This window comes from Megalobrama amblycephala, linkage group LG11 (genome assembly GCF_018812025.1).
Source record: "Megalobrama amblycephala isolate DHTTF-2021 linkage group LG11, ASM1881202v1, whole genome shotgun sequence".
Lineage (NCBI taxonomy): Eukaryota > Metazoa > Chordata > Actinopteri > Cypriniformes > Xenocyprididae > Megalobrama > Megalobrama amblycephala.
In genome coordinates this window covers 37,404,486-37,430,570 of record NC_063054.1, presented here as the reverse complement: position 1 = coordinate 37,430,570, position 26,085 = coordinate 37,404,486, and the positions used below count along the sequence as shown (strand labels likewise).

Here is a 26,085-nt window from a genome sequence, read left to right as displayed (position 1 = left end):
AAGTAATAAGAGGGTGGACTAACTAAGTAATAACAGGGTGGAGAAAATAATAGAGTGGACTAAGTAATAACAGTGTGGACTAAGTAATAACAGGGTAGACAAAATAATAGAATGGTCTAAGTAATAACAGGATGGACAAAATAACAGTGTACTAAGTAATAACAGGGTGGACTAAGTAATAACAGGGTAGACAGAATAATAGAATGGTCTAAGTAATAACAGGGTAGACAAAATAATAGAATGGTCTAAGTAATAATAGGGTAGACAAAATAATAGAATGGTCTAGATAATAATAGGTGGACTAACCAAGTAATAACAGGGTGGACAATATATTAACAGGGTGGACATGTGGAATAAAAAAATGGATGATTTCCTATCTCTCACATACAACCAATTACAATATTACTGGATTTTGATAGGAAACAATATGTAAAACATCACCAAAGAACATTAAATACACTACTTCAACTTTAAACAAATTACTTTCACAACCACTATGTTCACTCTCAGTGTAAAAGCCTAAATTCAATCTGTTTATCATATAAAGCGATCGAGTCTCTTTAGAACATTTGGTCTAAACCGTTTGATTCATATGGATTGGTTTTCCAATCTCTTTATGAACTTTTTTGAAGCCTCAAATTGTCAGTTGCGTAGCTGTCTATGGAGGGACAGAAAGCTCTCATATTTCATCAAAAAGATCTTCATTTGTGTACTGAAGATGAACGAAAGTCTTACGGGTGTGGAACGACATGAGGGTGAGTAATAAATGACAGAATTTTAATTTTTGGGTGAACTATCCCTTTAAGGGAAGACATTTATAAATATTCTCAACTTTATTAATTATAATTGACAATTTAAACCTTGACAAAAAATTGACAGTTACTGTTACATGAGGAGGTCGTTTTTTTAAAATGTTAATTTTATTAAATAATTTGTGTAATTTTATCAAACTAACACCATAAATTATCCCAGAATGTTTGTGCTGCTATTTTATAATGATATCATCAAGTAACATGATTTACATGAAAATATACTGCCTAATAGAAATAACTTAAGTATAGTTTCATCTGTAGGCTTATATGAATTTGTGCATTAATTAAACTGTTATTTAATTGCTCTGTTGTGGTGCACTAATTGTAATTTCACAGTATTCTTTGAGGAACTGATAGTGAAAACATCGCAGGCGACGGAGAGCCTCCTCCAGTTCATCTGATGGCATCAGCACACACAACCTAAAACACACACACGGCGACAGGGTGTTGAGTGTGTGTGTGTGTGTGTGTATGTGTGTGTAGAATGCATGTCTAAAAAGGTCACTGTACCTGAAGTGGCAGCAGCTCCGTGGATGTGTGTGATCTTCACTGAACCCGACACACACACCCTGATCCTCCAACAACCTCCTGCTGTACAACAACCCCACAGACTGCACACACACACACACACACCTTAAGGAAAGATTTCACTCTTACCCTCATGTCATTCCAAACTTGTATCACTTTCTGACTTCCGAGGAACACAAAGATGATATTGTACAGAATGTTCAAGCTGCTCTTTTGCAAAAAGTTTTACGTTTTTAGTTGAAAAACGGTGTTGTGTAAACGACCTCCAAGCCTTCAGTTCTTGGTCTCTTATTAATGTTATGTTAGTTGTGTAGTGTTCTCGTTCTTTTATTAAAAGAGTTATTTCTCGTTCATTCTGCATCACGCATCTTCCTTTGGGATTTAACTACATGGCAACCCTGTGACAAGTGTGTGTGTTTATGTGTTTGTACCTGTGCATGTGTCACAGCTGAGTGAGGAAGAGTCAGGTGCAGATAGAGGAAGATTCCGCTCTGAACTGACAGACAGCTGAATCCCGGAAGATCATTAATGACTTTGACAGCCCTGGAAACGTTACACTTCAGAGTCATTAGTCTGGATGCCACCTCCTAAACACACACATTTAAAATGTGCATATTAACTGTACACATTAAATAATGTTTAATCAGTCCTTTACAATTGTGTCTGTAAGGAGTCTATCATATTCTAAATAATTACATGTATTATTAATAATAATCATATTAAATAATCAATAATCATATTATTAAACAAGTAATAAGAGGGTGGACTAAGTAATAACAGGGTAGACAGAATAATAATAGTGGTCTAAGTAATAACAGGGTTGACTAATAACAGGGTAGACAGAATAATAACAGAGTGGACTATATAATAATAGGGAGGACTAACCAAGTAATAACAGGGTAGACAAAATAATAACAGTGGACTACGTAACAACAGGGTGGACTTAGAGATAACAGGATAGGCAAAATAATAACAGTGGACTAAGTAATAACAGGGTGGACAAACTAAGTAATATCAGGGTGGACAAAATAACAGAGTGGACTAAGTAATAACAGGTTAGACAAAATAAAAACAGAGTGGACTATGTAATAATAGGGTGAACTAACTAAGTAATAACAGGGTGGACAAAATAATAACAGGGTAGACAAAATAATAACAGAATGGACTAAGTAATAACAGGGTGGACTAACTAAGTAATAACAGGGTAGACAAAATGATAACAGAGTGGACTAAGTAATAACAGGGTGGACTAAGTAATATCAGGGTGAACAAAATAATAGAGTGGACTAAGTAATAACAGGGTAGACCAAGTAATAACAGGTTAGACAAAATAAAAACAGAGTGGACTATGTAATAATAGGGTGAACTAACTAAGTAATAACAGGGTGGACTAAGTAATAACAGGGTAGACAAAATGATAACAGAGTGGACTAAGTAATAACAGGGTGGACTAAGTAATATCAGGGTGACTAAAATAATAGAGTGGACTAAGTAATAACAGGGTAGACCAAGTAATAACAGGTTAGACAAAATAAAAACAGAGTGGACTACGTAATAATAGGGTGAACTAACTAAGTAATAACAGGGTGGACAAAATAATAACAGGGTAGACAAAATAATAACAGAATGGACTAAGTAATAACAGGGTGCACTAACTAAGTAATAACAGGGTAGACAAAATGATAACAGAGTGGACTAAGTAATAACAGGGTGGACTAAGTAATATCAGGGTGAACAAAATAATAGAGTGGACTAAGTAATAACAGGGTAGACCAAGTAATAACAGGTTAGACAAAATAAAAACAGAGTGGACTATGTAATAATAGGGTGGACTAACTAAGTAATAACATGGTAGACAAAATAATAGAGTGGACTAAGTAATAAGAGGGTGGACTAAGTAAGTAATAACAGGGTAGACAAAATAATAACAGAGTGGACTAAGTAATAATAGGGTGAACTAACTAAGTAATAACAGGGTGGACAAAATAATAACAGGGTAGACAAAATAATAACAGAATGGACTAAGTAATAACAGGGTGGACTAACTAAGTAATAACAGGGTAGACAAAATGATAACAGAGTGGACTAAGTAATAACAGGGTGGACTAAGTAATATCAGGGTGAACAAAATAATAGAGTGGACTAAGTAATAACAGGGTAGACCAAGTAATAACAGGTTAGACAAAATAAAAACAGAGTGGACTATGTAATAATAGGGTGGACTAACTAAGTAATAACATGGCAGACAAAATAATAGAGTGGACTAAGTAAGTAATAATAGGGTAGACAAAATAATAACAGAGTGGACTAAGTAATAACAGGGTGGACTAACTAAGTAATAACAGGGTAGACAAAATGATAACAGAGTGGACTAAGTAATAACAGGGTGGACTAAGTAATATCAGGGTGGACTAAGTAATAACAGAGTGGACTAAGTAATATCAGTGTGGGCAAAATAACAGAGTGGACTAAGTAATAACAGGGTAGACTAAGTAATAACAGGTTAGACAAAATAAAAACAGAGTGGACTACGTAATAATAGGGTGAACTAACTAAGTAATAACAGGGTGGACAAAATAATAACAGTGGACTAAGTAATAACAGGGTGGACTAACTAAGTAATAACAAGGTAGACAAAATGATAAAGTGGACTAAGTAATAACAGGGTGGACTAAGTAATATCAGGGTGGACAAAATAACAGAGTGGACTAAGTAATAACAGGGTAGTCTAAGTGATAACAGGTTAGACAAAATAAAAACAGAGTGGACTATGTAATAATAGGGTGGACTAACTAAGTAATAACAGGGTAGACAAAATGATAAAGTGGACTAAGTAATAACAGGGTGGACTAAGTAATATCAGGGTGGACAAAATAACAGAGTGGACTAAGTAATAACAGGGTAGTCTAAGTGATAACAGGTTAGACAAAATAAAAACAGAGTGGACTATGTAATAATAGGGTGGACTAACTAAGTAATAACAGGGTAGACAAAATAATAGAGTGGACTAAGTAATAAGAGGGTGGACTAACTAAGTAATAACAGGGTAGAAAAAATAATAACAGAGTGGAATAAGTAATAACAGGGTGGACTAACTAAGTAATAACAGGGTAGACAAAATGATAACAGAGTGGACCAAGTAATAACAGGGTGGACTAAGTAATATCAGGGTGGACTAAGTAATAACAGAGTGGACTAAGTAATAACAAGGTGGACTAAGTAATAACAGGTTAGACAAAATAAAAACAGAGTGGACTATGTAATAATAGGGTGAACTAACTAAGTAATAACAGGGTGGACAAAATAATAACAGTGGACTAAGTAATAACAGGGTAGACAAAATAATAACAGAATGGACTAAGTAATAACAGGGTGGATTAACTATGTAATAACAGGGTAGACAAAATGACAACAGAGTGGACTAAGTAATAACAGGGTGGACAAAATAACAGAGTGGACTAAGTAATAACAGGGTAGACTAAGTAATAACAGGTTAGACAAAATAAAAACAGAGTGGACTATGTAATAATAGGGTGGACTAACTGGGTAATAACAGGGTAGACAAAATAATAACAGAGTGGACTAAGTAATAACAGGGTAGACTAAGTAATAACAGGTTAGACAAAATAAAAACAGAGTGGACTACGTAATAATAGGGTGAACTAAGTAATAACAGGGTAGACAAAATAATAGAGTGGACTAAGTAATAACATGATGGACTCATTTAATCACATTAAATAATCAATAATATTATTAAACAATTCTTAAAAATAAATCTTATTATTAAACAATCTAATTTATAAAACAATGTGTTTTAGCATGTACCTGTGTGTATAAAGTGTAGGAAGGTTCTCCAGGATGGGGCGGATCAGCCATGACATCAAGAGCGATCTGACCAATCACAGGAGGGCACAAATCTCCTGTCAGAAGAACCTCAGTGTATAACATTACAGCTTGATCAACATTCACCAGCTCCATATATCCCGTCCTGAAACCACACCTGCATCAAACACATTGAGCAACACTGAATTAGCAGTCTTTTTAGAGACTTCGACTTTTACTGTTTTTATAGACTGACATTATATGGTCATTATAGACTGACATTATACTCAACATTAGTTTTTGTTAGTAAAATTGTTAGTAAATGTTAGTAAAAAAAGGTAAGAAGATGACCATGTCAATTTTAGTTTGGTTTTATCAGCTCTAACATAATAAAAGATTGACTTGAAAAACTCACTCTCCCATGATGCCGTTGGAAAGCGAATGGAGCGAGGCCAGCTGAACGCTCCCAGAATAAGGGGCTCCCATCTCAGCCAGAACCCGCTTATAGGACACGAACTCTGAGCCGTCCGCAAAAACTGTGTTCTGATAAACCTGCAACACATAAAAATCATAAATACCAAGAAAACAAACATGACCAAACCAGAAAATGAAGATTACACTCTAAACACTCACCTCGTTGACCAACAAGAAAAGTTCTTCGTCGGCAGCGAAGCGAATCACATCCTCGATGGACTCCCTGCTCTGGACGTGCCCTGTATAATATTTATATGACAATTGATCAGTTCACTTACAAAAACTATGTGGTGACACTATGGTATTTTTCATTGGAATATCACCCTTAAGAAGTTAATTTAAGTGTGCATTAGTATACTTTTAAACTCTCAGTCTACTTTTTATGTACTTCTCAGAAATATACTTAAAATTACACTCAAGTACACTTGACTTACTGACAGAAAAGTCTAAGTATTTTTGGCTTACACTTGTTCTCAATCTTTTGATTGAGATATACTTAAGTATTCTTAGTATACTTGGCTTGTAGTTGTGTTTACACTTTTGTTTTAGTAGCATATTAAATACTTTTCCACATAGTTTTACATAATGTCTTAAGTATGTAAAGAAAACTCACAAGTTTACTTGCAGTATAATATACTAGTAGTAGTATACTGCAAAGTGTACTTTCATAAACTAAAAATGTGCTACAAATATTTAACTAGTAAACTATTAGTATACTTATAAGTTCACTTGTATTAAAGTTGAAAAGAAAAACATAGTTGTAAACTACTCAAAGTTTACTACTGTTACACTTAAAGTAGTATACTTAGTATTTTAAAAGTGGGCCAATTTAATCCCAAATTGTATTGAAATAGTACACTTCCAAGTATACTACTAATGCATGGATATTAGTATACTTTCTACAGAATAATATACTTGAACTTTACTTAAGTATACTTAATAAAATTAACTTAAAGTGTGCTTATGTTTTGTGAGCGTATAATTACACTGACCTTTTAAATTTAACATTTTGCGTGTTAAACGCGTCACATGACCAAAAAAATTTATTTAATTAAACTTAATTATATTGTCCCGTACCTGTAGGGTCACCGGGGTTACTGATATAAATTGCCCGTGGAGAGCACCGCCCTCTCGACGCCTGGATGGCTCTGTTAAGCTCCGCCCTCTCCACGCTCCACCCACACTGCTCTTGCAGCCGATAGGGCACCGGAACCATGCCCATCCTCTCCAGGAGGCGTGCCAGAGTGTGAGGGGCGGGGTCTGGGATCATAACAGCAGACACGCCCTCTGACTGACACAGCAGTCGCATCATCACCTGCGCACAGCCATGTCTCCAATCAAATGAAGCACATAAAACATAAACGAACGGTTCTGGATCGTACCATCAAACCCCTCTGGATCTCAACAGTGATAAACACTTGCTCTGGACTGGATGGGACGCCTCCGTCCCGCAGAGAAATCGACTCTGCTATAGTGTTTCTGACGTACATCGATCCACATGAATCAGTGTACGAACCTGAAGAGTGAAGCAACCAGACAGCCAATCACATTGTGAGCATCACAGGTCACATGACAGCATTAGCAGACAGTGGCTGTATTTTTTAAAATAAATAAATGCAGCTTTGGTGAGCAGAAAAAACCAGTAAAAACAGTAAAAAATCATACTGACCCCAAACTTTTGAGGTGTAGTGTGCATGCAATATGTAACTATCACAATGTCACACAAAGACAATCTCACCGATACTGCCTCCATCAAAGTGACGGAGTAACATCTGAGCTCTGAGACGAGCGTCAGGAGGAAGAGCGTCGCTCTGCAGGAGACTGGGATACAAACATCCGGCTATGACCTGAAACAAGTCGACATCAAACGCCATTCAATGCACACTTACTTCTGCAGTGAGACGGGTTTCAGAGACAAAAAGAACGTGACTTGATTTAAAAGAAAAGGATGTTGCATGTTAACATACACTGATCAATCATTTACAATTTAAGAGAGTGAACAGAGTCAGCTTTCACGCTGACCTCATCGCAGGACGATTATAACGGCACGTTCTGCTCTACAAAACCAAAGTGCAGGACGCATTGTGCTCATTTGTAATTCAGCCAGTATATATGGCAAGCCGTTTTGACTTTTATTCACATCTCAGAATATGAATTCTTGATATCAGCAATTCAATTGTTGATATCAGGAATTACATTTCCACTAGTAACAATGCTAATTCTTGATATCAACATTTGAATTTCCACTAGTAAAAACTAGAATTCTTGATATCTTTAATATGTCACCGTAGGCTGCCATTCAAATTCAATTGTTGATATCAAGAACTGATTTCTTACTAGTTGAAATTCTAATTTCACATATCAGAAATACAATTCTTATTAGTAAAAATTTTAATTTTTGATATCAATAATTACATTGCTACTAGTTAAATGTAAATTTTTGATATCAAGAATTCAATTGTCACTAGTTGAAATGTCAGTTCTTGATATCAACAATTGAATTTCTACTAGTAAAAATGTTCATTTTTGATATCTGAAAATGTATTTCTGATATCAATATAATTTCAGATATCTAAAATGGCTTTCTTACTAGTAACAATCACATTCATGATATCAGAAACTAACATTGTCACTAGTGAAAATCAAATTATTGATATCAAAAATTAACATTGTTACTAGTACCAATTCAATTTTTGATGTCAAGAACTGACATTTCAACTAGTGACAACTGAATTATTGATATCAAAAATTATGATTTTTACTAATAAGAATTGTTTTTCTGATATGTGAAATTGGAATTTCAACTAGTAAGAAATCAGTTCTTGATATCAACAATTGAATTTGAATGGCAGCCTATGGTGACATTTCACTAGTGAAAATACAATTACAGATATCAAGAATTCTAGTTTTTACTAGTGGAAATATAAATTCTTGATATCAAAAATTAGCATTTTAACTAATGAAAATTGAATTGTTGATATCAAAAATTAACTTTGTTACTAGTAGAAATGTAATTCCTGATATCAAGAATTAGCATTTTAACTAGTGAAAATTCAATTGTTGATATCAAGAATTCATATCCTGAGAATGAATAAAAGTCAAAACGGCTTGCCATAAGTATAACCGTTTGTTCGATATATCACTTATTTAAGCAACGATTGACAAAACGTCAGACCTGTCTAACAAAGGTTATTGGCTTCACTCCAGCGTTGTGAGAGTCTCCAGAACTCAAATCCAGAACCTTCTTCATATTCATCCCCTGTGAAAGGACAGATGTGACATTTAAAATTATAATGATATACTTTTCAATTGATCTGAGCAGATCTTCACATTAATTTTATATCTCTGTACACTTACTGGATGACAAACAGTTACTCATTTGCATTTGTTTCTACTTCCTTGATTTCACTAATTAAAATTAATAAATAAATATAAAATATAGTATTACATATAATTTTAATATTTATATATTTTAATATTTTATAATGATATTTCATATTTTATTATTATTATTATTATTAATATTAATAATTTTATTTTAGGAGAAACATCTGAGTCAAAGTTGATACTGAAAGAAAACGTAAGTATAAAATAACAATATCTGTGCACATTTACATAAACTTCCATATCTTCATAACTAATAATAAATGAAGAAAAACTTCAATATTTTTATAAAAGATTATTAGACCCCCCCCCCCCCCAAAAAAAACACATAATTTTAACATTTTAATGTAAATGTTTAATATAAAATTATGCTGTATCAGATAAAATAATTTCCAAAAACATATATTTTACAATAAAATTTCATGTTGTTAATGCATTAAATAATATTAACAGTTAATAAATATGTCATGCTAAGGTCAGGTAAATTATGTTAAAAAATACAACTTTTGATATTAATGTAGGTATTAGTACATTTTGGAATTAACATTAAGATGTTTTTATACTGTATTATGTCTTTCAATTTAATTATACAATAAATACATTTTTAAGGACAGAAATCTTCTTTCTTGCAGTATATCTTCGATTATTCTACTTTCTTTTCCATTTTTTTTTCTTTTATGTTAATAATACCCATTGCCATCACTGACCAAAACGAAATAGATAATAAATACACAATAAATAAACAGTTTTACATCGCAAAAAAACTCAAAAACTTTTCACATATTTATATCATGCACTTTTAACTACACTTAGATAAACCCTTTTATGCAATAGGCTATCAAAAAATATGTTAACTAAAGTAGATAACTGATGTCAACAAATGGAACCTTACTGTAAAGTGTTACCCATTTTACAATAAATTTTCAGTTGATAACATTTTTATTTGACTTGTGTGTTTTTCACCTGTTTATAGTCGCGAGTCTCTTCCTCAGCTGATGGTGGTCTGGTGGTCTTCTTCAGAGCAGACATGTCTTCAGATGTCTTCTGGTAAACAAGTTAGTGTGGCTCTCTCACTCCGTTAATATATGACTGCATTAACTTCTGCTGAGCTCGGTGTCCCAGTAAAGGTGCGTTCAAACAATGATGATAACTGTAACGATAACGGCATATTGAAACAATATGGATGGAATCACTTTCAGAACGATTTTTTTTTCAGCTGATGAACGATAAAATCATTAACAGCCAATCAGAATCCATCATGCTGTAAGAGCGCGAGGATTTAAAGCGACACGTGACAAAACTGCAGCCGTGTTAATAATAAACAGATCGATATAGTGAGTTTGTGTACAGTATACGCTTATCTTTATAGTTATCGTTCTTGATGTGAACGGGCCTTAAAGGGTTAGTTCACCAAAAAATGAAAATTCTGTCACCCAAGACGTGTCACTCGTATTGTTTTGAATGGGAGAAAGTGTAACGCGTAATATGGCGGAATAAGTCCCGCCTTCTAAATAAGAGCCAATCGCCGACTGGTAAAGACATCGCGTCACTGCAGCGGCCGTTAGAAGCACTGGTTTCTATAGAAACAGTGCGTTTGCGCATGCGCATTAGCTTGATCCAGCCTGAAAAATAGTTTTTTTGTCATGATTCGAGAGTTTGGAAAAAACATTTAAATGAGACAGTTGTTGTCAGATTTCATTGGTGATTTCAAATATGAAATTTAATCGTAAGGTTGGCGAACGGTTTTGGAGAATTTGATGTTTCCCCATTCAAAGAGATAGGAGCTGCATGATGCCCAGGATGCCCCAGAGGCGTTTCAAAGATGGCCGCCGAGTGAAATGACTTGTCTTAAAGGGACTTTGCTCTCTATAATAAAAATGTATAATTCAGATTTTGATCTCCATATCCATTTACATATATTATATATATCTTCCAAGGGGTTTTTTCCCTCCTAGGACTTTTTTCCCACGCTGGGTTTTTCTCCTAGGGGGTTTTTTCCACCCCTGGGAGTCAGCCGACATTGGCTTAATGTAGCACCATCTTGTATATGTTACATATTACCACGCTTGTTTGTACAGCTTATTTTTAACCACTTCCCTTTTTTCTGTGCTTCTAATATGTAAAGCTGCTTTGAAACAATTACCAATTGTAAAAGCGCTATATAAATAAATTTGACTTGACTTGACTTAAACTCAATTTTATGAAGCGACGTGAATGCTTTGCTTGTGCAAAAAAACACAATTTACCACTTTATTAACATTATCCAAAGCATGTTCACGCAACAATGCCAGTACTCGCGTGAACACAAAACACATGCGTCGTGATGCTTTTGCAAACACTCGCGCATGTGCGTTGAGTTAACGCGCGGGTCTGAACACAACACGCATGCGTCCTGATGCTCTCGCAACACAACATATAATTTACTACTTTATTTTCAAAATAACCTTATCCGAAGCATTTACACAAAAATTACAGCTCTTGCGTGTGAACACAAAACACATGTACCGTGAAGCTCTTGCGAACATGCGTTTTTGTAAATAAAATGGTAAATTATGTTTTTTGCGCAAACAAAGCACTCGCATCGCTTCATAAAATTGAGTTTAAAGGATTAGTTCACTTTCAAATTAAATTTCTTGATAATTTACTCACCTCCATATCATCTAAGATGTTCATGTCTTTCTTTCTTCAGTCGAAAAGAAATGAAGGTTTTTGATGAAAACATTCCAGGATTATTCTCCATATAGTGGACTTCAGTGGCCTCCAAACAGTTGAAGGTTAAAATTGGATTGGATCTCTATAGAGAGACAGAAACCTCTCAGACTTGATTTGTGTTCTGAAGATGAATGAAGGTCGTACAGGTGTGGAACGACATGAGGGAGAGTAATTAATGACAGAATTTTCATCTTTGGGTGAACTAACCCTTTAACCCTCAGTTCTATACAGCACAGGTTCACTTTCACACTGCTGCTGTAAACAGAAGTGACCAGCATTTCAACGAGTTTGCACCAGTTTTCAGGTCACCTGGGTTTACTCAGTTACACACTTGCAAAGAAGTTCATCACACAATGAAGTAAAACAGTCACATAAAAATATCTTTTTTTATTTGTATGAAAAAAATACACATGCACAATGTGCAAAAGCAATGTACACAATCATACAGAATCACTGCCATAAAATAATAATTTTTGCTTCCCCAAAGAACCTTTCAGTGATTTGTTTTAAAAAATAACTTTTTTTTTCTTAATGTGAAGGACATTTTAAAAATCTAAAGAACCGTTTGTGGAATGGAAATGTTAAAGGTTCTTCATGGATTCATTAACGCCAATAAAGATCATTTCTTCTGCCGTGAGTGAGGCAGTGTTGTGTTTGGCTCTCTGTTTGGGAGATTTTATACTGGACTTGGTGTTGTTGTCTTGTGGTTCATCGTGTTTTGTCGGGACACTGGATCTTGTAGCCCACTCTATACGCCTGCAGATACACACGCGCCTGGTTTATCCTGCAAACACAGAAAACAACACCACACATGACAGTAAGAGCAGCACACACTTACACATTTAAGAGAAAGTTTACGACTGTATTTCACAGCTGAGAGTCAGGCTGGTGTGACGTGTATTTTGTGTCAAAAGAGATTCTGCTATATCAGTTAATGCAATAATAAGCAATGTTGCAACATTAATATACTATGGAAGAGGATTAGGGCCAAGCAATAATAAAAAAATAAAAACCATCTCGAGATTAAAGTTGTTAAATTTCGTGAAAAAATTCGTTAAATTTCGAGAAAAAAGTCGAGATAAAATGTTGAGAATAAAGTCATTAAATTATGAGAAAAAGGTTGTTAAATTACGAGAACAAATTCGTTAAATTACAAATTTGCTCTCATAATTTAACGAATTTGTTCTCGTAATTTAACAACATTTTTCTCGTAATTTAATGAGTTTTTTTTCGTAATTTAATGACTTTATTCTCAACATTTTATCTCGACTTTTTTCTCGAAATTTAACGAGTTTTTTCTCGTAATTTAATGACTTTATTCTCAACATTTTATCTCGACTTTTTTCTCGAAATTTAACGACATTTTTCTCGTAATTTAACGAATTTGTTCTCGTAATTTAATGACTTTATTCTCAACATTTTATCTCGACTTTTTTCTCGAAATTTAACGACATTTTTCTCGTAATTTAACGAATTTGTTCTCATAATTTAATGACTTTATTCTCAACATTTTATCTCGACTTTTTTCTCGAAATTTAACGAGTTTTTTCTCGTAATTTAATGAGTTTATTCTCAACATTTTATCTCGACTTTTTTCTCAAAATTTAAAATTTTTCTCGTAATTTAACGAATTTGTTCTCGTAATTTAACGATTTTTTTCTCGTAATTTAATGAGTTTATTCTCAACATTTTATCTCGACTTTTTTCTCAAAATTTAACGTCATTTTTCTCGTAATTTAACGAATTTGTTCTCGTAATTTAACGACTTTTTTCTCGTAATTTAACGAATTTGTTCTCGTAATTTAACGACTTTTTTCTCGTAATTTAATGACTTTATTCTCAACATTTTATCTCGACTTTTTTCTTGAAATTTAACGAGTTTTTTCTCATAATTTAATGAGTTTATTCTCAACATTTTATCTCGACTTTTTTCTCAAAATTTAACAAAATTTTTCTCATAATTTAACGAATTTGTTCTCGTAATTTAATGACTTTTTTCTCGTAATTTAATGAATTTATTCTCAACATTTTATCTCGACTTTTTTCTCGAAATTTAACATTTTTCTCGTAATTTAACGAATTTGTTCTCGTAATTTAATGACTTTTTTCTCGTAATTTAATGAATTTATTCTCAACATTTTATCTTGACTTTTTTCTCAAAATTTAACAACATTTTTCTCGTAATTTAACGAATTTGTTCTCGTAATTTAATGACTTTTTTCTCGTAATTTAATGAATTTATTCTCAACATTTTATCTCGACTTTTTTCTCGAAATTTAACAACATTTTTCTCGTAATTTAATGAGTTTTTTCTCGTAATTTAATGACTTTATTCTCAACATTTTATCTCGACTTTTTTCTCGAAATTTAACGAGTTTTTTCTCGTAATTTAATGACTTTATTCTCAACATTTTATCTCGACTTTTTTCTCGAAATTTAACAACATTTTTCTCGTAATTTAACGAATTTGTTCTCGTAATTTAATGACTTTATTCTCAACATTTTATCTCGACTTTTTTCTCGAAATTTAACAACATTTTTCTCGCAATTTAACGAATTTGTTCTCGTAATTTAATGACTTTATTCTCAACATTTTATCTCGACTTTTTTCTCGAAATTTAACGACATTTTTCTCGTAATTTAATGAGTTTATTCTCAACATTTTATCTCGACTTTTTTCTCGAAATTTAACGAGTTTTTTCTCGTAATTTAATGAGTTTATTCTCAACATTTTATCTCGACTTTTTTCTCAAAATTTAACAAAATTTTTCTCGTAATTTAACGAATTTGTTCTCGTAATTTAACGATTTTTTTCTCGTAATTTAATGAGTTTATTCTCAACATTTTATCTCGACTTTTTTCTCAAAATTTAACGTCATTTTTCTCATAATTTAATGAATTTGTTCTCGTAATTTAACAACTTTTTTCTCGTAATTTAACGAATTTGTTCTCGTAATTTAACGACTTTTTTCTCGTAATTTAATGACTTTATTCTCAACATTTTATCTCGACTTTTTTCTTGAAATTTAACGAGTTTTTTCTCATAATTTAATGAGTTTATTCTCAACATTTTATCTCGACTTTTTTCTCAAAATTTAACAACATTTTTCTGGTAATTTAACGAATTTGTTCTCGTAATTTAACGACTTTTTTCTCGTAATTTAATGAGTTTATTCTCAACATTTTATCTCGACTTTTTTCTCAAAATTTAATGTCATTTTTCTCGTAATTTAACGAATTTGTTCTTGTAATTTAACGACTTTTTTCTCGTAATTTAACGAATTTGTTCTCGTAATTTAACGACTTTTTTCTCGTAATTTAATGACTTTATTCTCAACATTTTATCTCGACTTTTTTCTTGAAATTTAACGACTTTTTTCTCATAATTTAATGAGTATTCTCAACATTTTATCTCGACTTTTTTCTTGAAATTTAACATTTTTCTCATAATTTAACGAATTTGTTCTCATAATTTAATGACTTTTTTCTCGTAATTTAATGACTTTATTCTCAACATTTTATCTCGACTTTTTTCTTGAAATTTAACGAGTTTTTTCTCATAATTTAATGAGTTTATTCTCAACATTTTATCTCGACTTTTTTCTCAAAATTTAACAACATTTTTCTCGTAATTTAACGAATTTGTTCTCGTAATTTAATGACTTTTTTCTTGTAATTTAATGAATTTATTCTCAACATTTTATCTCGACTTTTTTCTCGAAATTTAACAACATTTTTCTCGTAATTTAATGACTTTATTCTCAACATTTTATCTCGACTTTTTTCTCGAAATTTAACAACATTTTTCTCGATATGGTTTTATTTTTTTATTAGTGCTTGGCCCTAATCCTCTTCCGTAATATACACTACCCTTAGTTTGGGGTCAGTAAGATTTTTTTCTTTTTTTTTTTTTTTAAAGAAATTAATACTTCTAATAAGCAAGGACTTAAATGGAAATCGATCACAAAAGTGACAGTAAATCATTTAAAATATTACAAAAGATTTCTAATTCAAATAAATGCTGTTCTTTTGAACTTTCTATTCATTAACAAATCCTGAAAAATAAAATGTTTCCACAAAAATATGACTGTTTTCAACATCAGAAATGTTTCTTGAGCAGCAAATCATCATATCAGAATGATTTCTGAAGGATCATGTGACACCGAAGACTGGAGTAATGATGCTGAAAATTCAGCTTTGATCACTGGATATAAATTATAGTTTACTATATATTCACATAGAAGACACATATTTTAAATTGTAAAAATATTTCACAATTTTTACTGTATTTTTGATCAAATAAATGAGCCTTGGTGAGCAAAATAGACTCTTTCAAAAACATTTTAATAATCTTGCCGACCTCAAATCTGATATGATTATAATATTTTGAATCTTTAGTTTTGAACTCATAATCTGAATCTGATTCATTCATTTGATTATATGCTTTGTGTCATTCAGTGGATTACAGTACAAACAGAGCTTTGCTACATGGTTATCTCATCGCACTGTGCTCTGATTGGTCGGCTGGAGCAGTGTGTTGTGATTGATGTTTGGGAAATGTCCCGCCCCTTACCATATCCACCAGTTTCAACACACTACTAACTAACTCAAACAGGCCCCGCCCCTTTATTATGCGCATTAATTATTTAAATAAGGAATATTGTGAAGAAAACTCATTTCAGGGAGTTCAGAAACACTGATATAGAGAAGAAGAGTTTTTTCTCATAATTTAATGAGTTTATTCTCAACATTTTATCTCGACTTTTTTCTCAAAATTTAACAACATTTTTCTCGTAATTTAACGAATTTGTTCTCGTAATTTAATTACTTTTTTCTTGTAATTTAATGAATTTATTCTCAACATTTTATCTCGACTTTTTTCTCGAAATTTAACAACATTTTTCTCGTAATTTAATGACTTTATTCTCAACATTTTATCTCGACTTTTTTCTCGAAATTTAACAACATTTTTCTCGTAATTTAACGAATTTGTTCTCGTAATTTAATGACTTTATTCTCAACATTTTATCTCGACTTTTTTTCTCGAAATTTAACGACATTTTTCTCGTAATTTAATGAGTTTATTCTCAACATTTTATCTCGACTTTTTTCTCGAAATTTAACGAGTTTTTTCTCGTAATTTAATGAGTTTATTCTCAACATTTTATCTTGACTTTTTTCTCAAAATTTAACAACATTTTTCTCGTAATTTAACGAATTTGTTCTCGTAATTTAACGATTTTTTTCTCGTAATTTAATGAGTTTATTCTCAACATTTTATCTCGACTTTTTTCTCAAAATTTAACGTCATTTTTCTCGTAATTTAACGAATTTGTTCTCGTAATTTAACGATTTTTTTCTCGTAATTTAATGAGTTTATTCTCAACATTTTATCTCGACTTTTTTCTCAAAATTTAACGTCATTTTTCTCGTAATTTAACGAATTTGTTCTCGTAATTTAACGACTTTTTTCTCGTAATTTAATGACTTTATTCTCAACATTTTATCTCGACTTTTTTCTTGAAATTTAACGAGTTTTTTCTCATAATTTAATGACTTTATTCTCAACATTTTATCTCGACTTTTTTCTCAAAATTTAACAACATTTTTCTCGTAATTTAACGAATTTGTTCTCGTAATTTAACGACTTTTTTCTCGTAATTTAATGAGTTTATTCTCAACATTTTATCTCGACTTTTTTCTCAAAATGTAACGTCATTTTTCTCGTAATTTAACGAATTTGTTCTCGTAATTTAACGACTTTTTTCTCGTAATTTAACGAATTTGTTCTCGTAATTTAACGCCATTTTTCTCGTAATTTAATGAGTTTATTCTCAACATTTTATCTCGACTTTTTTCTCGAAATTTAACGAGTTTTTTCTCGTAATTTAATGAGTTTATTCTCAACATTTTATCTTGACTTTTTTCTCAAAATTTAACAACATTTTTCTCGTAATTTAACGAATTTGTTCTCGTAATTTAACGATTTTTTTCTCGTAATTTAATGAGTTTATTCTCAACATTTTATCTCGACTTTTTTCTCAAAATTTAACGTCATTTTTCTCGTAATTTAACGAATTTGTTCTCGTAATTTAACGACTTTTTTCTCGTAATTTAATGACTTTATTCTCAACATTTTATCTCGACTTTTTTCTTGAAATTTAACGAGTTTTTTCTCATAATTTAATGAGTTTATTCTCAACATTTTATCTCGACTTTTTTCTCAAAATTTAACAACATTTTTCTCGTAATTTAAAGAATTTGTTCTCGTAATTTAACGATTTTTTTCTCGTAATTTAATGAGTTTATTCTCAACATTTTATCTCGACTTTTTTCTCAAAATTTAACGTCATTTTTCTCGTAATTTAACGAATTTGTTCTCGTAATTTAACGACTTTTTTCTCGTAATTTAATGACTTTATTCTCAACATTTTATCTCGACTTTTTTCTTGAAATTTAACGAGTTTTTTCTCATAATTTAATGAGTTTATTCTCAACATTTTATCTCGACTTTTTTCTCAAAATTTAACAACATTTTTCTCGTAATTTAACGAATTTGTTCTCGTAATTTAACGACTTTTTTCTCGTAATTTAATGAGTTTATTCTCAACATTTTATCTCGACTTTTTTCTCAAAATGTAACGTCATTTTTCTCGTAATTTAACGAATTTGTTCTCGTAATTTAACGACTTTTTTCTCGTAATTTAACGAATTTGTTCTCGTAATTTAACGCCATTTTTCTCGTAATTTAATGAGTTTATTCTCAACATTTTATCTCGACTTTTTTCTCGAAATTTAACGAGTTTTTTCTCGTAATTTAATGAGTTTATTCTCAACATTTTATCTTGACTTTTTTCTCAAAATTTAACAACATTTTTCTCGTAATTTAACGAATTTGTTCTCGTAATTTAACGATTTTTTTCTCGTAATTTAATGAGTTTATTCTCAACATTTTATCTCGACTTTTTTCTCAAAATTTAACGTCATTTTTCTCGTAATTTAACGAATTTGTTCTCGTAATTTAACGACTTTTTTCTCGTAATTTAATGACTTTATTCTCAACATTTTATCTCGACTTTTTTCTTGAAATTTAACGAGTTTTTTCTCATAATTTAATGAGTTTATTCTCAACATTTTATCTCGACTTTTTTCTCAAAATTTAACAACATTTTTCTCGTAATTTAAAGAATTTGTTCTCGTAATTTAACGATTTTTTTCTCGTAATTTAATGAGTTTATTCTCAACATTTTATCTCGACTTTTTTCTCAAAATTTAACGTCATTTTTCTCGTAATTTAACGAATTTGTTCTCGTAATTTAACGACTTTTTTCTCGTAATTTAATGACTTTATTCTCAACATTTTATCTCGACTTTTTTCTTGAAATTTAACGAGTTTTTTCTCATAATTTAATGAGTTTATTCTCAACATTTTATCTCGACTTTTTTCTCAAAATTTAACAACATTTTTCTCGTAATTTAACGAATTTGTTCTCGTAATTTAACGACTTTTTTCTCGTAATTTAATGAGTTTATTCTCAACATTTTATCTCGACTTTTTTCTCAAAATGTAACGTCATTTTTCTCGTAATTTAACGAATTTGTTCTCGTAATTTAACGACTTTTTTCTCGTAATTTAACGAATTTGTTCTCGTAATTTAACGACTTTTTTCTCGTAATTTAATGAGTTTATTCTCAACATTTTATCTCGACTTTTTTCTTGAAATGTAACATTTTTCTCATAATTTAACGAATTTGTTCTCATAATTTAATGACTTTTTTCTCGTAATTTAATGACTTTATTCTCAACATTTTATCTCGACTTTTTTCTCGAAATTTAACGAGTTTTTTCTCGTAATTTAACGAGTTTATTCTCAACATTTTATCTCGACTTTTTTCTTGAAATTTAACGATTTTTTTCTCGAAATTTAACAACTTTAATCTCGATATGGTTTTATTTTTTTATTAGTGCTTGGCCCTAATCCTCTTCCGTAATATACACTACCCTTAGTTTGGGGTCAGTAAGATTTTTTTCTTTTTTTTTTTTTAAAGAAATTAATACTTCTAATAAGCAAGGACTTAAATGGAAATCGATCACAAAAGTGACAGTAAATCATTTAAAATATTACAAAAGATTTCTAATTCAAATAAATGCTGTTCTTTTGAACTTTCTATTCATTAACAAATCCTGAAAAATAAAATGTTTCCACAAAAATATGACTGTTTTCAACATCAGAAATGTTTCTTGAGCATCAAATCATCATATCAGAATGATTTCTGAAGGATCATGTGACACCGAAGACTGGAGTAATGATGCTGAAAATTCAGCTTTGATCACTGGATATAAATTATAGTTTACTATATATTCACATAGAAGACACATATTTTAAATTGTAAAAATATTTCACAATTTTTACTGTATTTTTGATCAAATAAATGAGCCTTGGTGAGCAAAATAGACTCTTTCAAAAACATTTTAATAATCTTGCCGACCTCAAATCTGATATGATTATAATATTTTGAATCTTTAGTTTTGAACTCATAATCTGAATCTGATTCATTCATTTGATTATATGCTTTGTGTCATTCAGTGGATTACAGTACAAACAGAGCTTTGCTACATGGTTATCTCATCGCACTGTGCTCTGATTGGTCGGCTGGAGCAGTGTGTTGTGATTGATGTTTGGGAAATGTCCCGCCCCTTACCATATCCACCAGTTTCAACACACTACTAACTAACTCAAACAGGCCCCGCCCCTTTATTATGCGCATTAATTATTTAAATAACGAATATTGTGAAGAAAACTCATTTCAGGGAGTTCAGAAACACTGATATAGAGAAGAACTTTTTCCTGCTCAACACACTAAACACAGATGAACATGGAAAAAAAGCAGAATTTGTCCATTTTCATTCTCATGTGTGAGTACGTGTGTGACTGACCTGTATTTAGTACAGAGTTGGACTCCCAGGGGTCCGCAGCGGTCCACGTAACTCTCCCGAAAGCCTTTCCGCACCGCGCGGGCCATACTGACCACCGTCGTCACGACAGGACACGTGCTGAGGACGGGATGATGGGCTTTAATTCATTAACATGATGAGTGCTGTGTGTGTGTGTGTGTTTGTTCTCTTACAGTTTCTCACAGCGTATGCCGCTCGTCCCCGTCGGACACACACAGGTGTTCAGAGGGCCGCAGGCTGCACCATGTTGGCAGGGAGGAACACACGGCGTAGTGACAGCTGCACACACACACACACCACAGCATGAACAGAAGAAACACTGCAAACTGAACTGAAAGGATGAACATGAAACTGAAATTGAATAAATGAATGATGTCATATGAATGATTCAATGATTAATGATGTCATAATTAAAGGATTCATGTTATGAATTTCTGTAAAGCAGTTTGAAACAAAAATAAAATGCAATGGACTATATGCACGGTTACTTCCTGGTTGTCGTTAAGTCAGCTCAGGCATTTCCAGTGAACTGTTCATTCTGTATTTGCTGTACATCAACACAAAACCATCAATGGTTGACTTTTTAATGTTGTATTCATATTTTAATGCAGTTATCACATTTATCTAATATGCCAATAAACCAGTTTTATTGATTGCAATAAAGATGAAGCTATTGGGACGTTTAAAAACGCCGTATCTGCAATTAGACACGCATATGCATTATTTTTCCCCATAACTTCAAATGTTATTTTTAATGTGATGACCACAAACATTATTTGTTCTTCTGAGATTGTCCCCATTGTAAAACCGAACATTTAAAAATGTAGGAAATTCATTATTTGATAGAAAACACGCATTTAAAAATAAAAAAGACAATAATTACCACTTTAACCAGCAGGTGGCGGCAGAGTAGCATTTATTTGCGCATATATCTAAGTGTTTTTCACTTTGTTTTTGACTAAATATTAAACATAATAAAATAACTAGGTTTAAAAATACATTTTGTCAATGTGAAGTATGAAGTACTCACGAAATCTCATGAAAAACAATAACTTTTTTTGTGAATGAATGACACAGAAAGCGAGCGCCGCTCTCTCTTTATAATCACAGCAGCTGTCAGATCAATGATTTCAGCACATTTTATTCAATTAATCTAACTAAAGTGCACAATAAATATTTAATTTTTGAAGATTTTTTTCACATAAAAGTGTAAAAACTGATGATCGAATTGAATTAAGTGGAGGAGGAACACTGAGGCTCGTCTTTATTTATTTATTTTTTATGCCGTCTTACGTTTGAATAACTAAATTAATGCTATGCATGACTATTTAAGTGACTATATTCTGATTATAAACTCAGTATTACACTACTGATGCTCAACACACCAGCACATGACTCTCACCGGAAGTTTTCCAGCTGGCTTATATTAATGCAGAAGTTCTAAAGAACGCTCTGTGCGTATAGCCCATTGAATGAGTGAATAATGTCATGCTGAATTAATAAATAAATCATGTCATGATAGTAAATGACATCATCTGTGACGTCATAATGGATTATGAACATGAAAGAAAGAATGAATGATTAATAAATGTATTATTAACAATGGCGATCAATTAATGTTGCTCTGATGATAATTCTTCATTCAGTAATAATGGTTATATCACTCAGAATTAATTCATGAATGATGATGATGCCATATTTGAAAAATTAATGATTAAACGATATATTAATGACTATCAATTAATAAACACATTCTAGACACAAAAATTCTTCATTCATCATGAATAAATTATGTCGAATAATATTTTTTTTGCAAATTAATGAATGAAGGATGATGTCATGATAATGGATGATGTCACACTGAACGGAGTACTGAATGATGTCATGATGGAATGAACGATGTCGTTCGGTCACGTGCCCGTCTCGCAGAGGTTTCCGCTGAATCCATCCACACACTGGCATCTGTTGAGTCCCACACACACACCGCCGTTTTTACACGCCGACACACATCTGACGGGTTCTGAGGAGGAACACACACACACACACTTGTGATCTTCACTAGTTACTTTGAGGACAAAATTGCATGATTTGGTAAATTAAACTCTTTTACATTTGGGGTCGGTAAGATTTTTAAAATATTTTTAAAAGAGTCTCTTCTGCTCACCAAGACTGAATTTATTTGATCAAAAATACAGTAAAAATTGTGAAATATTTTTACAATTTAAAATATCTGTTTTCTATGTGAATATATAGTAAAGTGTAATTTATTCCTGTGATCAAAGCTGAATTTTCAGCATCATTACTCCAGTCTTCAGTGTCACATGATCCTTCAGAAATCATTCTAATATGATGATTTGCTGCTCAAGAAACATTATATCCATATTATATTATACCAAGAAACAATGTTATTTACAAAAATAAAGCAATAGAGATAAATAAGATAAATAAGATTAAAATAATTATTAGAAATGAACAAATACAAAATAAATACATGAAATAAATAAATAAGATTAAAATAATTATTAAAATAAATACAAAATAAATACATGAAATAAATGTAAATAAAATGTAATAAATGTAATAAAAATGTGAGTAATAAATTAAATAGATATTGTTTTATTCTCATAGTTTTTATTTAAATGTAGTTTCAGGGGTTGGTTTAGTCATTAACATTAGCTTAATTTAAGATCAAGAGCAGTCTATGGTAGTCCTCATTTGCATTTGCATATGCGTACATACGTACTTAATTATATTTTGAATTATATAAAGTAAACAAAGTTGAGTTTCCTGTTAGGTTTAGGTGTTGGTTAGAGTATCTATAACTAGCTGTACAAAAAAACAATAGATGTCCCCATTTAAATCATTTGTGTGTGTGTGTGTGTGTGTGTGTTCGCTCACCTATCTGACAGCGAGCTCCTGTCCATCCGTCTGCGCAGCTGCAGGTGTTGATGTCCACACACCTCCCGCCGTTCACACATGGAGGAGAACACAGAGCTGCAAACACACACACATATACACAACATACTGCGTATAGAAGAAAAAGAGAAAACGAGAAAAAACATTAAAAAGCATCATATGCCTCTTTAAAATCACACAAACTCACGGGTGAGACACTGCGGCCCGCTGTAGTCTGAGGGACACTGGCAGGTGTTTGGAGCAACGCAACGTCCACCGTTACTGCATGGCAGCTCACACACGGCTGAGACACACACATCATCAGTCGTGTTACGGTGTGTGTGTGTGTGTGTGTGTGTGTGTGTGTGTGTGTGTGTGTGAGATACGGTCAACCGTTACCTGTGTGACATCCGTCGCCCGTCCAGCCCGGAGGACACAGACACACGTTCCACCTCATGCAGGAGCCTCCGTGAGCGCAGGGTGGAGAACACATGGCTGACACACACACACACACACACACACACACACACACAACAATAAACACATGAAACACATTTTCACAACCTTCAAAATTCCGATTTTTTGAAAGAAAGTGATACTTTTATTTATCAACGATGCATTAAATGCATCAAAAGTGACACTGAAAACATTTAGAATGTTGCAAAAGATTCTATTTCAAATAAATGCTGTTCTATTCATCAAATCATCATATCAGAATGATTTCTGAAGGATCATGTGACGCTGAAGACTGGAGTAATGATGCTGAAAATTCAGCTTTGATCACAGAAATAAATTACTTTTTAAAATATTTTTAAAATACAAAACACTTACTTTAAATTGTAATAATATTTAATATTTTTTACTGTATTTTTTGCATCAAATAAATGCAGCCTTGATGAACAGAAGAGACTAAACTTTTTGGTTTCATGGTGAAGGCAGTCCCAGAATGCACCATGACAAATTTTCAAATATTTATTCTAAGTATGCGTACAACTCAATACATAAAAAGCATAAATAAAATAGTTCAATCTGAGAAAACAGACTTAATTAATTATTCCACCATGTTATAGTTCATTAGCATAACTATCAGCTGTTTTACAGTGTAACTGTCAGTCAAATGTGAGTAAACATATTAGCTTTAAGTTATTACTGTACTGTAAAATAAAAAAATGAGATATAATTTTTTAAAATAAAAGTATTATTATTTATATATTTGTTATTATTAAATACAATTTTTATTTTACAGTATATTAATAGTATTGCAATATTCAATACTATTAATAATAATAATTTTAATATCATTACAAATTTTATTTGATTAAATTACAGAAATTAAAATTAATCAAAGAAATTACTACTGCAATAATATTATTGTACTGTAAAAAAATATTTCACAACAAAACCAATGCTAATTATTTTTACAGTAAAATTAATTTCTTAAATATTAATTTATTTGCTCTCAAATGTTAAACCACAGAGCTTTTATTTTGGCGGAAAAACGCAGGGAAGCTTCTCTTTTGTTGACAACAAAAAGCAAAAATCTCAGATTTATGTAATTCACGTGGATCTTATTAATATGGAAGTCTGTATGAAAATGGAAAAATCACACCCTGTTTCAGTATGTTTTGACCTCAAACACACGACTGTTACCTGAACATCCCGGTCCAGGGTATCCGGCCGGACAGTCGCAGGTGTTCGGAGCGACACACACTCCAGAGTTCTGACAGACAGGTTCACACACCGCTGGAAAAACACGTATGGTCATGAGGAGGGTTCATATGCATCAGTGTGTGTGTGTGTGTGTGTGTGTGTGAACAGCCGTGACTCACGTTGGCATTTTGTCGGGTCGTCTTTCCGCGACTCAAAGCCCGAGAGACAGCTGCAATTAAAACCGCCAGCGTGATTCACACACACCTGCTCACAGCCGCCGCTGAAACTCACACACTCGTCCACATCTGCAGAGAGAGAGAGATGTTGTTCAGCACGTCAGCTGACGAGAAAGTTAAAGCCTAAAACATTATTATTATTATTTTATTACTACTACTTAGTATTATTATTAATATTACAAATGTTATTTTTATTTTATTAAATTGCAATACTATTATCATACTGTAAAATACAAATATTTAATAATAATAATAATAATTATTATTATTACAATTATTATGATTATTATTAAAGACATTATTTTATTTTATTACATTTTAAAAATTAACCAAATTGATAAATAAATTACTGTAAAATAAAAAAAACATTAGCATTTAATAATAATAGTTGCAATTATTATAACAAATGTTGTTTTAATTTTATTAAATTAAAAAATAAATCAATAAATTACTATTGCAATACTATTATCATACTGTAAAATACAAATTAAATATTTAATAATAATAATAAAAATAATTATTACAATTATTATGATTTTTTAATTAAAGACATTATTTTTATTTTATTACATTTTAAAAATTAACCAAATCGATAAATAAATTACTGTAAAATAAA

General features: G+C 31.6%; 2 protein-coding genes across 8 annotated transcripts in view; both read right to left on the bottom strand.

Annotated features, from left to right (window-relative positions):
• Positions 1 to 794: 794 nt before the first annotated feature.
• On the bottom strand, positions 795 to 10,457 carry LOC125278574 (alanine aminotransferase 2-like). The gene is made up of 11 exons (XM_048207853.1): positions 9,984 to 10,457; positions 8,812 to 8,895; positions 7,375 to 7,483; positions 7,019 to 7,152; positions 6,714 to 6,951; positions 5,796 to 5,875; positions 5,578 to 5,714; positions 5,166 to 5,340; positions 1,772 to 1,927; positions 1,323 to 1,423; positions 795 to 1,232 (listed from the first exon to the last, which is right to left on the bottom strand). Exons 1-11 carry the CDS (start codon positions 10,047 to 10,049, stop codon positions 1,109 to 1,111), a joined length of 1,404 nt encoding a protein of 467 aa, XP_048063810.1. The 5' UTR covers positions 10,050 to 10,457; the 3' UTR covers positions 795 to 1,108.
• Positions 10,458 to 12,104: 1,647 nt separating this feature from the next.
• si:ch211-221n20.8 (neurogenic locus notch homolog protein 1) overlaps positions 12,105 to 26,085 on the bottom strand; it is a 32,811-nt gene continuing 18,830 nt past the window's right edge. For 6 of the 7 annotated variants that reach the window (XM_048207845.1, XM_048207851.1, XM_048207849.1 and 3 more), the window contains 9 exons: positions 25,413 to 25,538; positions 25,234 to 25,326; positions 23,983 to 24,078; positions 23,792 to 23,887; positions 23,587 to 23,682; positions 22,607 to 22,708; positions 20,862 to 20,967; positions 20,671 to 20,787; positions 12,105 to 12,516 (listed from right to left, as the gene is read on the bottom strand). In XM_048207845.1, coding sequence (XP_048063802.1) covers positions 12,441 to 12,516; positions 20,671 to 20,787; positions 20,862 to 20,967; positions 22,607 to 22,708; positions 23,587 to 23,682; positions 23,792 to 23,887; positions 23,983 to 24,078; positions 25,234 to 25,326; positions 25,413 to 25,538 — 908 coding nt within the window. In that variant the 3' untranslated portion in view covers positions 12,105 to 12,440. The remainder of the gene's footprint in view (positions 12,517 to 20,670; positions 20,788 to 20,861; positions 20,968 to 22,606; positions 22,709 to 23,586; positions 23,683 to 23,791; positions 23,888 to 23,982; positions 24,079 to 25,233; positions 25,327 to 25,412; positions 25,539 to 26,085) is intronic. The other variant, XM_048207852.1, reaches the window with a different exon arrangement.